The 16,674-nt window shown below is 43.7% G+C and overlaps 1 protein-coding gene across 2 annotated transcripts in view; it reads right to left on the bottom strand.

The window, feature by feature from the left end:
- FBP2 (fructose-bisphosphatase 2) overlaps positions 1-16,674 on the bottom strand; it is a 63,581-nt gene that overhangs the window by 32,608 nt on the left and 14,299 nt on the right. For both annotated transcript variants that reach the window (XM_057498507.1, XM_036904358.2), the window contains exons 2-3: positions 10,545-10,707; positions 8,461-8,553 (exon numbers count right to left, since the gene is read on the bottom strand). In XM_057498507.1, the coding sequence (XP_057354490.1) occupies positions 8,461-8,553; positions 10,545-10,707 (256 nt within the window). The remainder of the gene's footprint in view (positions 1-8,460; positions 8,554-10,544; positions 10,708-16,674) is intronic.

Raw genomic sequence — 16,674 nt, 5'->3', positions numbered from 1 at the left:
ACATTTTATATATTTTATTATAATATAAACACCAGGAAACTGACATCGGTATTGTGTGCTGTACACTATCTTATCACATGTGTAGATCAGGTACCCACCACCACATGAAGATATTCCATCTCTGCAAATCCAGTTGATTTTTTTGTGTCCTGTGACCTTGCTGAGCTCACTTATTCTAGGAAGTTGGTTTGGGTTTGGGTTTGGGTTTGGGTTTATTCCTTGGGAATTTCCATGTAGACCATCATGATGTCTACAAAGAGGGATAGTGTTATTTCTTTCCAATCTGTGTATCTTCTCTTTCTTTTTCTTGTCTTACTGCCCTGGCTAGATCTGCCAGCACTGTGTTTAATAACAGATTTGGACATCTTTGCCTTGTTCTTGATTTTAAAGGAAGAGCATTCAGTTTTTCACCATTAAATATAAGGTTAGCTGTTGGCTTTTTGTAGATATTCTTTATCAAGTTGAGGTTAGTTACCTCTTCATTTCTTGTTTTCTGAGAGTTGCTTTTTATCATGAATGAACTGAATTTTGTCAAGTGCTTTTTTTTCACCCATTGATATGATTATGTGATTTTTCTTCCTTAGCCTGTTGATGTGGTGGACTATATTGCCTAATTTTTTAATATTGAACCAGTTTTCCATCACTGGAATAAACCCACTTAGTCATGATGTATAATTCTTCTTATGGATTGCTGAATTCATTTGCTAATGTTTGCTGAAGACTTTGCATCTATTCATGAGAGACACTGCCCTGCAGTTTTCTTTTTTTGGACTGTTTTTATCTGGCTTGGGTATCAGGGTGATGCTGGCCTCATAAAATGAACTGGGAAGTGTTCCTTCCCCTTCTCTTTCCCAGAAGAGATTGAGTAATCTTTTAACATGTGCTATAGTCCTCCAGTGAAACCATCTGGGCCTGGAGATTTCTTTTTTGAATTCTATTGTTTTAATAGTTATAAGGCTCTTCAAATTAGCTGTTTTATATAGGGCTATCAATAATAGTGTGCTTTTTAGGGAAATAGTCTATTTCATCCAAGTTATCAAATCTATATGTGTAGAGTTGCTTATGATACTGCCTTATCCTTTTGATATTTTCTAATTTTTTTTTTTTTTTTTTGTGTGTGTGTGTGTGTGTGTGTTTTTGTAGATAATTATTTTTTATTGAAGGGTAGTTGACACACAGTATTACATTACATTACTTTCAGGTATACAACATAGTGATTCAACATTTATATACATGACAATTCTAGGTACCAGCTATCACCATACCAAGCTGTTACAATATCTTGACTATATTCATTACATCCCGGTTACTTATTATTTTACCACTGGAAGTGTGTACTTTTTTTTGTGTGTGTGTGTGTGTGAGGGCATCTCTCATATTTATTGATCAAATGGTTGTTAACAACAATAAAATTCTGTATAGGGGAGTCAATGCTCAATGCACAATCATTAATCCACCCCAAGCCTAATTTTCATCAGTCTCCAATCTTCTGAGGTGTAACAAACAAGTTCTTACATGGAGAACAAATTCTTACATAGTGAATAAGTTCTTACATGGTGAACAGTAAAAGGGCAGCCATCACAGAAACCTTCGCTTTTGCTCATGCATCATGAACTATAAACAGTCAGTTCAAATATAAATACTCATTTGATTTTTATACCTGATTTATATGTGGATACCACATTTCTCTCTTTATTATTATTATTTTTAATAAAATGCTGAAGTGGTAGGTAGATACAAGACAAAGGTAGAAAACATACTTTACTGTTGCAAGAGAGCAAATGTAGATGATCAAGTGTGTGCCTGTAGACTATGTGTTAATCCAAGCTAGACAAGGGCAATAAAACATCCACATATGCAGAAGATTTCTCTCAGAATGGGGGGGTGAGGTTCTAAGCCTCACCTCTGTTGATCCCCAATTTCTCACCTGATGACCCCCCTGTGACTGTGCCTGTCTTAGGATATTTTCTAATTTTTAAAATATCAAAACAACTCTGAAATGAGCAATCTAGTGAATATGTTTCTCTCATTACTTTCCTGAGAAATTCCAAATAAGAAATTATTGGACAAAAGACTTTTGAATCATACTGGAAAGTTGCCCCTTGAAAGACTGCATTAATTTTTACCTTTACCATCAGTGATAAGAGCATTTACTTTAATTCAATCTGATAAACATAACACAGTATTGTCTTTTCAACATGGCCTGTTTCATACTTGAAAAAATGACATTTGCTTTCATTTCTTTTTTCTATAATAAACAGTGTCACCTTTTCATATCTTTATTGACCATTTTTATTGCTTACTTAGTAATTGCCTGTTTCCTGTCTTTGTTTTTTTTTCCTAGCAGGGTATTTATCTTCTTCTTGCTGGTTTTAATAGCTTCTTATAACACAAAAGATACTGATTTCTGTTACATGTTACAAATATTTTCTTTAATTGTCATCTGCCTTTTAATTTTATTTACAGTGCAGTCCTTTTTTTGCAGTGTAGATTTTTGGTAATTAAAATTATTCATTACAATCCTTAATATTTTCTTCTCTTGTCTTTATGTTTAGACAGAATTTTTCCTATATCAAGACAAGATCAGACAAATATCTTTATGTATTTTTTCTGTTTTAAACCCCCTACCTATCCACCAAACTTGTTAACCCACCTGTAATTTATTTCAGTGCATAGAAAGAAGAAGGCCTCAGTTTTTGTTTTTCTTCCAATGTGGTTCTGGGACTTCCAACAATCCACCTTTTATTAGTAATCTCCATTGTCATGACCCTTTTCTCAGAAAATCTCAGCGCAGTTTGCAAATGATTTAGTGTTCTCCTTCTCAGGTCTTTTTGCCTTTCCCTACACCAGTAAAACATGTAAATGTGTCACATGTAAAAGAAGTGGAGGCTACTGTGGTCACCTATCAGTAAAGTTAATAATGATTGCAAAAGCTCAATGTGTTTGGTGGTAGAGGGTATGGGAAAGTAAACTATTTTTCCTTTTATTGACACGTAATTATACATAGCAAAGCACACAAACCTTAATTGTGCAGCTTGATGAATTTTACATACATATAGTATATACTCATGTAACTATTGAGATCAGTTTATAGAACATTTTCACCAACCTAGCAGAATTTCTCATGCCTTCTTCCAGCTACTATCTCCTTCCTGAACAGTAAATTGTATTCTGGCCTTTATCACCTGGGCATCAAAAAAATGATTAGCTTTACCTGTTTTGGAACTTCATATAAATGAAATTACAAAGCATGTGTTCTTTTGTATCTGGCTTATGCTTCAAAATATTATGTCTTTGCAATTTTATCTATGTTGTTGCATGTAGCAGCAATTTATTCTATTTCACTGCTATGTAGTTTTTTCTGTTGTATGAATATATCACAATTTATTTATCCATCCTATTGTTGATATACAGACTTTTTCCAGTTTGGAGCTATTATGAACAGTTTGTACACTTCCTTTGGCAGACAGGCAATCACTCATTTATCCTGGGTGCATACCAGAAGTGGACTTGCCGGGCCATAGTGTACAAATATGCTTATCATTAGCAGGTTCTATCAAAACTTTTCCAGTGTTTGTATGAATTTTTTATGCCCACCAGCAATGTATGAGGATTCCAGTTTCTCCATCCATACTTGGTATGGTTAGCTGTTTTAATTTTAGTCATCCTGGCAGGGGTGAATAATGTCTTGTTTTAATGTCCATTTCCCTGATATCCAATGGTGTTGAGCATCTCTCACATGCTTATTAACTTTTGGGGGAAAAGAGTTTCTTTGAAGTGCCTTTCAGGTCTTTTGCCCATTGCTTTTATTAGATTGACAGTATTTTTTATTGATTTTTGGGTGTTCTTTATTTATACTACATATGAGTCCTGGATATAGGTATCAAAAATCTTTTCCACCTATCTGTGGTTGTCTTTTCACTTTCCTAGTGTTGTTTTTTGATGGAAAGAAGTTCTTAATTTTAATGAAATCTAGTTTATTAGCTTTTTCTTTCATGGCTAGTGCTTTGTGTGTCCTGCTTAAGAATTCTTTTCCTTTCCCAAAGACATAAAGGTATTCTCCCATGTTTTTTTTCTAGGAGCTTTATAGCTTTACTTTTACAATTAAGTCACTGATCTTTCTTTAAGTAATCTTTGCATATGGTGAGGGTAGGGGTCCAGTCCATTTTTTCATACAGATATCCAGTTGGTACAGTATCATTTAGTGAAAGGATCATCTTCTACAAAATGAACTTCAGTGTTGTTTTTTCTTAAGTCAGGCTGCCATACATGTGTGGGTTTATTTCTACGCTCTCTTTTGTGTTCCACTGGCCTACCTATCCTTATGTCAGTAAAAGAGCAGACTTTGGGGGAGGTTTACTTAGCCATAATAATGTGTGTGGGGGGAGGGTCTCCTGACCCTGTAGAGCTGTTAAGACCCACACCCTTTGATTATTCAGATCAACAAGACCTGCTCTTTCCCTAAAGACAACTCCAGCCATCAGTCCTTCTCCTTTGCACTCTGGGTTTTCACTTCCTGTGATTCTGGTCCCTCTCCCTTACCTTGTGTGTATTGCTTATTCATTTCAATGAGTTCAGCTGTGCATTTAAAGGCATGGATGATATATTCTATCCAGCCATTCTGGATATTTTGAATCAGGAGAGTTTTCACTTTGTCTAATCTGTGACTTTGTTGGAAATGGAACATGTTAACTTCAAGAAAAAGGAAAGTCACACTAGCAGAGGGCTGAAAATAGTATGGGATGTCCAAAATGGTGTTTAGCATTGCTCCTTAGAGAGAAAGGGAAGAAAATAACTTACTGACTCTACTGAAGCTTCTATCTTGATCCTTATGAGAGAACTGTAGAAGTCCTGGTTGGAAATGGGCATTGTCCCAGGTTTTGAGAAGGTTCTAAGATGCTGTGGCAGCCCTGCAGGGTCTGAAGCACGCTGCTCTCTCATTAGACATTGCATAAGCATCACAGAGCTTTCTCTTGTGTCTTGTTTTCACAGTTTACATTCTAAAAGTGGTTTATTAGCTTCTCAATTTTGTCTCTCTTCTTTAGAAATATTATCAAGGATAATCTATGGTTCTTTGGAATAGCCTTCAAAACCTGTGCTTTATTTAAATTTTTAGCTAAAATCTCTTTTGTTCAAAATCACCTAAATTCAAGTGTGAATATCCCATATTATGTATAATAATAATTCTCTTTTTTGTTCTAAAGACTTTTTTAAAGCAATTTTAAGTTCACAGAGAAATTTAGAGGAAGATGCAAAGATTTCCCATAGGTCCCCCACTCCCACCCATGCATAGCCTCTTCAACTATTCTTCTCTCTTTTTAAACCAATTGGCCTTAACAAAATGAAAAGGTAACATACAGAATGGGAGAAAATATTGGCAAATCATACATAGGATAGGGGTTAATATCCAAAATATATGAAGAACTCACATAATAGCAGAAAACAATCTCATTTAAAAATGGGCAGAGGAACTGAATAGACATTTTTCCATATAGGTGGCCAACAGGTACTTGAAAAGATGCTCAACATCCCTGATCATCAAGGAAATGCACATCAAAGCTGCAATGAGATATCACCTTCAACCTGTTAGAATGGCTAGTTTAAAAAGACAATAGATAACAAGTGTTGTGGAGGATATGGAGAAAAACAAGCCCTTGTGCACTGTTTGAGGGAATGTAAATTGGTGCAACCACTGTGGAAAACAGTATGGAGGTTCGTCAAAAAATTTAAAAAGAAACACCATATGACCCAGGATTTCCACTTATAGGTATAAGCTTAAGGAAATGAAATCACTATGTCAAAGAGAAATTGGCACCCCTGTGTTCATTGCAGAATTATTTATGGAAGCTGAGACATGGAACCATTGTATGGCATATGCACACAGTAGAATAGTATTCAGCCATAAAAAAGAAGGAAATCCTATCATTTGCAACAATATATTTGGATCTTGAGGGCATTATATTAAGTGAAATAATACACAGAGAGACAAATGTTGTATGATCTCATTTATATGTGGAATCTAAAAAAACCAAACTCATACAAACAGAATAGATTGGTGGCTGCCAGACGCAAGGGGTGGAGGAATGAGGGGAAAAGGGGAAAGGGGGTCAAAAAGTATAAACTTCCAGTTATAAGATAATTAAGTTCTGGGGATATGATGTACAGCATGACAACTATGGTTATGAATACTCTATTGTATATTGTAAAGTTGCTATGAGAATAGATCTTAAAAGTTCTCATGACACAAAAAGTTTGTGACTATGTAAGGTGATGGATGTTCACTATATTGTGGTGATCATTTCACTATATATGTAAATCAAATCATTATGTTGTACACCTGAAACTAATACAGTGTTATACATTAATGAAATCTAGGTCAGTTATATCTCAATAAAATGGGGGGAAGAAGCTATTAAGGGCCATCCATGACGGAGGAATTCGAGCACATGTTTGAATTGCTGTCCTGCCATGTCCTGACTGGTGATTTTAGTTGAGTTATTTTTCTGTGCTTCTCTTTGTTCACCAGTAAAGAAAAGTGATAGTAGTATGTGCACCTGCCTCCTGGGGCTGAGAACACTGCTTGCAGGAGGGCAGAACAGTGCCTGACTCACACTCAGCAGGCAGGAGTCATAACCATAATGGAAAAACCAGCATTTAAAACTATCTCAAAGATACACTGGGTGTATTTTTTTTCAGAATCTCATGAATATCACACTATCTCCTTATTTTCATATTGAAGCTATACCTCAAAGAGAAGAACAAAGTCTCTTTACTCAGCTAGCTCATTTTTGCTTGACCTTGAAACATCGTCTTAGCCTTTAACCTTCGCAAACGCCAAAGCGTCTTGGGTGGCTCCCTGCTGCTCCCTCCACAAAACTCTCCTTTTCTGTCTTCACAGAAAAAAAAGAGAAACACCAACTGGGAAAACAGCCCTCCAGCCCAGGCTGGCTGGCTTCCATTTCATTCTCCAAGGCGACAGAGAGCCCTGTCCTGCTCCTTGCATTCCTTCTCAAAAAGAAAGCACAGGCTGATTCACACATTCTGCTGAAATCAGTACTCTGTGAAGCTTTTGTCCCTGAAAATCAAATTCTGGCCTTTCTGGACAACCACCTGCCAAGCCCAGCCATGTATGGCAGCATCACTCTCTGCAGACAATCCTGCAGGAGGCAGCGTGCGGACCAGTCCTCCTCGTTTGTGACCCAGGGCCACAGGCGGACACCACGGAAAGTTCATCGCACACTCGCTGCCCTGGCGCCACATGGGTGTTACAGAAGGTCACACCTGCCTTTGTTTGGCCACACTATTAGTGGTAACGGTGTGCTGCAGCCAGAGAGATGGGCTCTAAAACTGGCCAAAGGGCTGGTTACCCGGCTGCACAATCCTTGAGGCCCTTGGGCTCCCTAGGCACCCTTTTGTCTGACAACCCCAGGGGCAAAGGCCCAGTGGTCCTACGTGTGGTGAGGACTGATCCTCAAACTGAGGCCCAGTGAGGATTCTGTGGTTTGGGAGGAAGTTTCTGTTAATTCTGGGTGGCCACAGGTCAACCCATGAAGTCTTCTCTGTTGTTAGGTATGTGGGGTAGGTGGAATGGCCCCAAAGATACCCTAGTCCCCGGGATCTGACTGTGTCACACTGCACAGCAAAAGGGGCCTCGCAGGTGTGACCCTAACCCTGGATTATCCAGGTGGATCCAATCTTATCAAATGAGTCTTTAAAATAAGCAGAGACATTTCTTGGCTGGAGGCAGAGAGATGAGGCAAGGTGGGGGTGTCAGAGAAATGTGCTGGCTTTGAGGACACGGGAGTCACGAGCCAGGGCATGCAGGAAGCCTCTAGAGGCTGAGAATGGCCCTGCAGAGAGAAGACATACATCCCTTGGCAGAATGGAACCGAACTCTGCCAGCAACCCAAATGAGCCTGGGAGCTAACTGTCCCCTCTGAGCCTCTCAACAGGAGGCCAGGCTGGCTGACACCCAGACTGGCCTTCTAGGACCCCAAGCAGAGAAGCCAGCCACTCCTGCCAAATGTGAGCCTTACAGAAGGAGGAGACAATGGCTGGGCTGCTGGAAGCCTCTCAAGGTGTGGTCGGTTGTGAAGGCAGCAAGAGGAGAGCGAGGCAGCCGGGAGGGCGATGCAGAAAGGAGAGATGGAGGGGCCTTCAGATGCTGCCTGGCATCTGATACCACAGCTGACACTTGGGTTGGGCCCAGATTTTCAAAACCAGGCCCTGTCTGGCCTCTCACTTGACCCCCCAAAATGCCATGAAGGGCAGGGGAATCACACACCCCTTGTGTTCTTCACATGAGGAGCCCGAGGCAGGGCCGGTTTCATGATTTGCCTACAGTGGCATGTCGTGTCAGTGGAAGGACAGAGTTAGAACTCCAGACAGGTGGTTTCCAGCTGGGGAAACTTCCAGAAAAGGTTCTTAAAGAAGGCAATAAAGATCAGACTGTCCACTCACCTTTCTATAGATAGAGAATATAGTTCCAATGGAGGCCAAGCAGTCAATGTTGGAAGATCCATCCAGGGGGTCAAAGCAGACCACGTATTTCCCCTAAAGGCACAGAGGGAGAAACCACCTGATCAGGTCACCTTCTAATCCACACATTCTAAGTGCATGTGCAGGCAGACAGCACCATATCAAAATGCAACTTAGAGCAAAGGGGTGTGTTTATCCAAAAAGGCAGTTCCTTGAGAGGACAGCGTATATCATTTGTGCAGCTCATGGCAAACATGCCCATGAACAAGTTGATGCCCATGTGGGGTGCTCAAAGTCCCAACTGCCTGGCTCTCCTCCTGCCTCCTTGGCTCTGCCTCCCACCCCTGCCTGGGCCTTCAGGGGCCTCAGGACCCCGTGTTGTTGACAGTGCAGGAGGAAATAGGTCTGAGATCAGCACCTTGCAGGAAAGAGGTGGAGAAGTGCGAGATGCACTTGGGTAGCTCTACCCATATCCTTGGTAAGGTCCGCTCTGGATTATTGATAATTCTTTCTGAGTCTTTCCCCAGGTCAGCTTTGTTCATTTGGAGCATTTTTGCCAAAAGACTAGAAACTCTCAGAACAACGTCCCAGGGCCTCTGGGTCTGTCTTATTAAGATAGTTGTTGTGCATGAATACATCAGGAGAATAAAATTATTGTCTGGGTTTTGCTGCAGCCAACCCACCTGTCCGACATGAAAGCCAGAGAGCCAGGCAGGTGGGGGTCCAGCCCACCCACACTGCTGTCACAAGCTGCTCCATGTGAACAAATCACCTGACACTTTTACAGGCCTGCTACGCACAAGGCCCTGTGAGAGCTTCAGAGGTAGGGACAGAGTCTTCTGATTAATTAAACCCTGGTAATAAAACATCAAGTAGAATGCAGTCATTTCTCCTGCCACTAAACTCACCTTTCCCTGACTTTCTGATGAGCAATGCTCTAGTTTAAAATGACCTTTATTTCTTTTCTTTGTATTTTTTCCTTGTTCAGTGGTGGTGGTCAGAGGCAGAGGCAATAATCCATAAATTTGGAAATTCCCCATTTTTCCCACAGATAATCCCACTGAGTCCATTCATTCATGCATTCATTCAACAGGTGTTTGTTGAGCAGCTAGCATATGCTGGGAAGTGTTCAAGTAGCTGGCATGGGAACAAGCATGGAGGTTTCGAGAACCAGCATGAAGACCTGTGCAGCTCAGGCCAGCTGGGGAAGAAAATGGAGATTAGATTGGAGAGATAATCAAGGGTCATATTAGTAGAAATTTATAATTGAAAATAACAGGTGTGATTTAGCTTAAATTATGTGAAACAAGACTAAAGTGCCTCTCACAGTCCTGGGCACACAGGAGTGCTTAATAACCTGGCTTCACCTTTCTTTCAGCTAATCATAAATGGTACCTGGTCTCTGATACCCAGTGTATAAAGTAAGAGTCAATTATGCCAGCATTAATGGTGTATCACTGTATCACAGCATGGGTTGAATTTTGTGGCCACCAGCAAAATTCTCACTTTAATAAGTTGTTTGTGAAACCTTAGTGAATATCGACCCTCCCCAGTCCTGCCCTGCCCTAATCAAGTTTATCAGTGTATTAAGGCAAGAGCCCACAATCTTTATGATTTCTTTTCTGTGTTAGTCTAACAGTTTGTCAGGCATGAAGAAATTTCTGCTGAAACCGTAACTTCCTTGGGGAAGTGTGTGTTGGCATGGGTGAGAAATAAAAATGGGGATGGGAAGAGTAAGAAGCCATACAGTACGGCTCTTCCCAGGAACTCTACTTTTACTGGTCTGGATTTTCAAGGCCCCCAAATGCCAGCACTTATTATGGGTACAATAAGTGGAAACCCAATAACCCACCCCTTGAGGCATTTGGGGAAATCACTCTGATTAATTTCTTGAATCAGCCACTGCGTTGGTATACAGTATTTTTTCATTAGACAGCATGAGGCTTCCAGCTTAATTACTCGGTCCACTTTTTTCCAGAAAAGTTGAGACAAATCCCACAACTTTTGCAACTCAGTACCACCCTCCGCTGGTGCTGAGGGGAACTGCAGCCTGGCCGCGCACGCACCCTCTTCTCCTTGGGAGTGATAATGGCTTCTTTGTTCTCTTCCGAGACCAGAACACAGGTGCTGTAGGAGGACTGTAGCATGTTGATCACCAGGGAATTGGATAACACGTCCAGTTTCTTCACCTCATCCCCTGTCACGTTCACGCTTCCCGCAATGCCATACCTAGGAAGACAAAAGGCTGTGGGAAATCAGTAAAGCGGCCCAACCCCCCGCACAGCAGCCGGACTCTGGCACACCTGCACCCGCCCCCCCCCCCCACGTTTCCTTCCGCGGCTCCAGAGTCTCCGCTTATGCGTACGCGGCAAGCACAGCATGTCTCAGGGCGGGAGCCTCCCAGGCTTGCTTCCTTTCCCCCTGTGGTATGGTCATAGTCCTCCACCAATTACCTAACAAGAATCTGATCTTACTAACAGCCTGCACTTGACCCTGGGGTGTGAAGACAAAGACCGTAACATCAGACACTTGTCATAATTAATGGCTCCAAAAAGTAAAGGGCTGTGGCTTTCCACACTGGAATAACAAGTATGTGTTAACCTCAGGTAGTGGCCGGCTGGTCTGAATTAAAAATCGCTCTGCTGTAGCCTGGTGTTACTTGAATAAGAGGGAAATTTGGGGACCAACTTAACCGATTTAATTTTCTTCTTCACTCCCATTCCAAGCAATATAAGAAAGAGCACTACTGGGAAGATTCTATCTAGCTTTGTCTTTTAGTGTTTTAGGTTGCAAGGGTCTCCCAGCTTCCACCGTCATGGGAGGGGTCCTTCTAAAATACACTTCAGATCTCACTTGGGGTTCCCACGTTCCCACAGTGGGGCTTCAGGCCGCCCCCGCCTCCACCCCCCACCCGGACGCCCTGTTCCCACGCTGACATTGCCTCTTGAACTGCTCACCTGACTCCGGTCTCAGCCTCAGGATCCACAGGGCACACCCACCCATGTGGCACCTTTGTGGTTTGAGTAGGGCACCCAGCACTCCTCCCTTTTCACCTTCCCTCATGGTGCTCCCCCTCGGGCAAGCTGTCTGCCCACCCTCAGCTTTCCCTGCTCCCCCTGCTGACCCCGAAGCTTCCCTGTCCCACCACACACTAGGCATGGCCCTGAAGTTCCTTCCAGAGCTGCTCACCATCTGTTCATGGGACTGTCTTTCCTGCCGGACTCTCTGCTCACCGAGGGCTAGGACTCTGGCCTATTGTGTTGGTTTCCGTGGTGCCTGAGAACATAGCAGACGCTGTCTTGCCTGAGGGTTTCAGCCCCGGGCAAGTTCATTCTGGATTCGGTGAGACCGAAAATGACAATGGAACTTTCACAGCAAAAGGGTTTATACCAGGTTTTATTCTTGGGGTGGCAGGTCAAGTGTTAGAATCCCATCCACCTCAGGGCAAGTCTGCATGCAACAAGCCAGTCCCTGCCTGCCCCCTCTCCACCTCCTTGCAGCCCAGTAGTAACTCATTGCCCACATGTGTACAAGCCTGCACCTGTGAGCACTGCACCACATGTATCCTCAGTCTGAACTCACCTGCAGTGGTCTACAACTATAGGCCCTGCAGGATATCTGTCCCCCAAATACATTTGGGGATAGGAGAGATATACACAGTATACTGTATACAGATGCCCTATTCCCAGTGGGATTTGGGCTTGTTTCACTCTGATAGCCTTACCCCCATATCCTCTGTAACAACAGGGGTTCTGGGAAACCACTCGGGGTTGCCACAAATCATTGAGTATTCAGCTCCTGTGTCCACCAGGGCCAGGACACATTGTATGTTCACTGGGGGCCAAGAATTGATATTTCAACATGTGGCCCCTGGTTCCCCCAAGAGCCAGAGGGGAGCCAGAGGGGTGTGGCCCCCAGGCCCCCAAGGCAGATGTCTTGACCCTCCCCTCAGTCAAACCATATCTCCAAATTGTATTCCTGTGAGGTTCCAGGTGGGGTCAGCTCACTCTCCACCAGGAAGTCCTGCAGGCACACAGGCCAGGCTTGTGGCTTTGTCTCTAGCTCCATTTCTTGGTCCTCGCTTTAGCCAACTCCCGAAACTTGCTCCGGCTTCAGTGGCTGCCACAGCTCCAGTAAAATTTTATTGAATTTCCATCCAGTTTCTCTCTGTTTATTCCTGCTTTTATCAAATCAGCCCACATATGGGTCCTTGTGACCTTCACGGGGCTCTTTAAACTGTTCCTCTAAGTAGCTGACTGTATTCCCTTCCATGCTCTCACTGCTTCAGCCTCTTCCAAGTCTGATACAGTATGGGTAGCCTCACTGATGGGCTGTCCTAAGTGAGGGGCAAGAATGATCACTAGGGGCCCAAAGAGGGATGTGGAAGCCATCTGAAGGACCACATTCCTCATCCTTATAATAAAACGTTCCTCATCTGGGCCATAATTCACTAGGCTATAAATGGCATTTTTCATGCCTTTGTTGGAGCTCAGCATATATCTGCCATCTAGTGGGAAAAAGTGATAAATCACCCTGGTTGGGCCACAGGGCAGGAAGCACGGCCATAAGCTTATCAGGGAGGGAGTGATTTTGGGGGGTCTGATGTGCATTTTGCAGTTACTTCTGCAGGGCAGGATGAGTCATCAGGGCAACCAGTTCTCCCAATTCTAACCAGGACAGAATAATTCCATTAACACCTACATCCCAAAGATGCAGAAGCCAAGCTCATAGTGACTCCAAGGGCTTCTGCTGAAACTGGGAGCCCAAATCCACCAGCTCAGCCTGACTGTAGGGGCAAAGCATAGAGTGCTCCATGACCTGGGGAGGGGGCTGTGCCTCTCCCAGAGGAACCATCAGTTGCTGTGTATCTATTTCCTTGACTACAACCGGGCAGGATTTCAATAGAAGAGGGGTCGGCTCCTCTGGCACTGGCATGACCTCTACCTCCTCATCTTTCCTCAGCTCCTCCTCCATTTTCAGGGCTGATGTCACCTTTCTCTCCACTCCCCTGAGTACTTCCTCAGCTACACCCTTTACCTTTTCTACAATGCCTCACATCAGCACTAGCTCAGCTTCAACAGCTGTCTTACCTTCACCTCAATACCTCACAGCTGGCGTTCGTGCTGCCTGTTGTGCTTTTTGCAGGAGTACAACCTTCTCTTCCATGGCTTTTGCCTCTTCCGTAGCACTTTGCAGCTTGCATTTTTGTGCTGTTTCTTTTTGTACTACTATTACATCCTTTACCATCTCCACAGCACCTCACAGTGACACCGTCTCGGTCACCAACAAATTTCTTACCTCCTCTATGGCACCTGGCAGCTTGCATTCTCATGCTTCCTCTTCTTGTGCTTCTTGCAGGAGTACGTTCTTCTCCTTTATGGCCTTTCTTAATCACAGTGAGAAAAAGCCAACCCATGGTTTCTGCCTCTGTGTGGACATCCGTTTCTCCAAAAAATTCCCTGTTTTGCTGAGGGCCAACTCTACTGCTTCAGGTGTCACCTCCACCTGAGTCCAGTCCTGGGGTGGGGCCCAGTCCTCTAGGAGGCAAGCCACCTCGGGCCACATGCCCACTGGGGGATACCCGAGTGTCTCCCCATCCACAGGGCAGCCCACTGAAGTACCCCTCCCATAAGGGCAGCTTATTCTGTTTTTTTTTGGTCTGCAGTGAATCCTGCCAACTACTCCAAATGTCTCCCCTTTCAGCCCTGGGAAAGTTCACTCTGGATTCGATGAGACCAAAAATGACACCAGAATACTGGGGGTAAAAGGGTTTATACCCAGATTTGTTCTCATGTTGGCAGGTCAAGTGCTAGAATCCCATCCTCCTCAGGGCAAGTCTGCATGCAGCAAGCCTGTCTCTGCCTCTAAGCCTCTCTGCTGCCTCGCCGCCCCAGAGCACTGGGTGGAGCTCTTTACATAGAGTCAATAATAGCCATTGCACACATGTGTGCAAGCCTGACCCTGTGAGCATTGCACGTGCACAGTGGCCGAGCAGAACAGAGTCAGGTGAGGATCCTGGCCATGCAACTTCCATTCTCCCTACAGACACCCTATATGTGTTCGCTGGATTATGAAGAAAGGATGGCAGGAAGGTACTTTCCCTTCCTCTACCTTTTCAATTTATTTGTTTCAATTTATTTAAATACCATTTATTTGTTGAAGGAATCTTCAGGTGGTTCTAACAGGTAGCCAGGGTTGAGAACCAGTGATCTACCCTAAGTGGGACACAACTCACTCACTTCCCACACTCTTCCTTGATTGACAGCCTCTCCTCTCCACCACAGACCCCCACCCATCATTTGCTCTGATGTGATGTGATGTGCAGAGAGGGCTGCCTTGGAAAACGATATTGGTAGACTGGCCTCAAAGACTGTACCTTCTGATTCAAACAAAACCAAGAAAAAAAACAAATAGCATGAAAAAAAATGGGTAATTTTTCCATCAGAGTTTAAAGGGACCACAAACCCATCCTTTTGTCTAATGTGGAATCTCTTGGCAGCTGCCGCTGGAGAATGAAGGGCCAGGTTGCCTGAAGACTGTGGTGAGAAGAGCTGAGAAATAGGCTCCCTCTCCTGAGGGTTGCAAGGCCCCCCGCGCCCCATCTACCCCACCCTTACGGCACCCCTCAGCTGGTCCTCTGCACCCTCTCTCCAGGTGCTGGGCATCCTGCTGTGTCTATCCTCCCACCTCCTCCTTCCAAAATAATGGAAGCTCTTTCACAATGGGATCTAATTGCCTGACAATTGCTCTGAGTTAGATCATGGGTGAAAGACTGTCTTATAGCTCACAGGACATTTCTTTACCATTTAAACTAATACTAAAGCTTTACTGACAACTGTTAGTGTTCTGACATTTTGACAGTGGAAAGCTATGGAGAGGCTTCCAGGGGAGGCATTCCCTTCTTCCCACACCATGGAGCAGACAGAAAACAAGGGGAAGCATGAGAATTTTCCAGCACTTTTGCATTTATTGAGCCTGTGCCTAGAAATGTCTTTCCAAAAAGAGGAAGCAAAGGAAGGAGGGGCCTTGAGGACCCCTAAATGGGAACGTGGCAGGAATATGGGAGAGTCCCATTCTCCTGTGCAGAATGGCTCTAGGACGTTGGGCAACCTTTTAGCAATCTGAGAAGCAATTCCAGGGTTATATTAAAGTAATCTCAGCATCTTGGTAGAAGGAAGGAATTTCCAACTAGCGGGCTTCTCCTGCTGCCACTTTGGGTGTCCACTACTGAGGGACCCGGGGAAGGATGCCATCTGAATTGGCAGGAGGGGGTCTCTGCCAGACACTGGACTCCTGTCTCAGCCTCAGAGAAATGTGGAATCTGAACTTCTTGTTTCCATGGGCTGTGCCTGCCACGTAGCAGTGTGGAGGCATTAACCAGCCAGCAAATTTCCCCAGGTCAAGGCTTGAAACTATGTAATTATGAGCATTTACTGAGCATTTATTATGGGGCGCTGTCAAAATCATCATTACATGGACTGTCCAAGCCTTGCACAACCTTAAGAGTTAAGGGCTTTTAGTATCCTCTCTGTTTTACAAATGGGCGAACTGAGGTCCTAGCAAGATCATTGCCATGAATGAACACGTGGAAGGAAAAGCCAAGTTAGATGAGCACCTTAGTTATCCAATTCCTGAGTCCACTTCACTTGCACTCTTTTCACTGAACCTGGACACCCAATGGCCATAAAGTCAGAAGCTGATTAGTACAGCCCTATCACAGTAGACTTGCCTAGTCAAGACTCCTGCACAGAGGAGGAGCTAATTAAAGATGGCAAAGAATACCAAAATGTCAGCAAGCAGCAGGGATGCCCAGAAATGGCTCTCAACATAGCAAGGCCCAATATGAGAAGAAGTAAAGTCACTACCTAGTGTCACTCAGCAGGACCTGTCACCCGGTATGAGCAGGACAGAGGCAAATGGCTGTACCTCACACTCATGAAGGCCCTTAAATGTAGAACTTGGACATTATTGCCAAATGAGGTACTAATACAGTTATAGCGGTACAAAAAAAGGAAAAACTGGTCATACTGCATCTTTAACTTGGACCCTGTTACTAGGTCACAAAACCTTACATAAATACATTCTGTAAATATCTTGGAATAATTACATCTTGTGATATAATGCTATCACTTTTTTGTGTTAAAAGTACCAAATTGTTGAATGATTCTGGAAAGAAGGCAGAGTACAGAGAGCCTG

The sequence above is a fragment of the Manis pentadactyla genome, chromosome 3, assembly GCF_030020395.1.
Source record: "Manis pentadactyla isolate mManPen7 chromosome 3, mManPen7.hap1, whole genome shotgun sequence".
Lineage (NCBI taxonomy): Eukaryota > Metazoa > Chordata > Mammalia > Pholidota > Manidae > Manis > Manis pentadactyla.
Note: the sequence above shows the minus strand (reverse complement) of the source record. Positions and strands in the feature narration are given on the sequence as shown.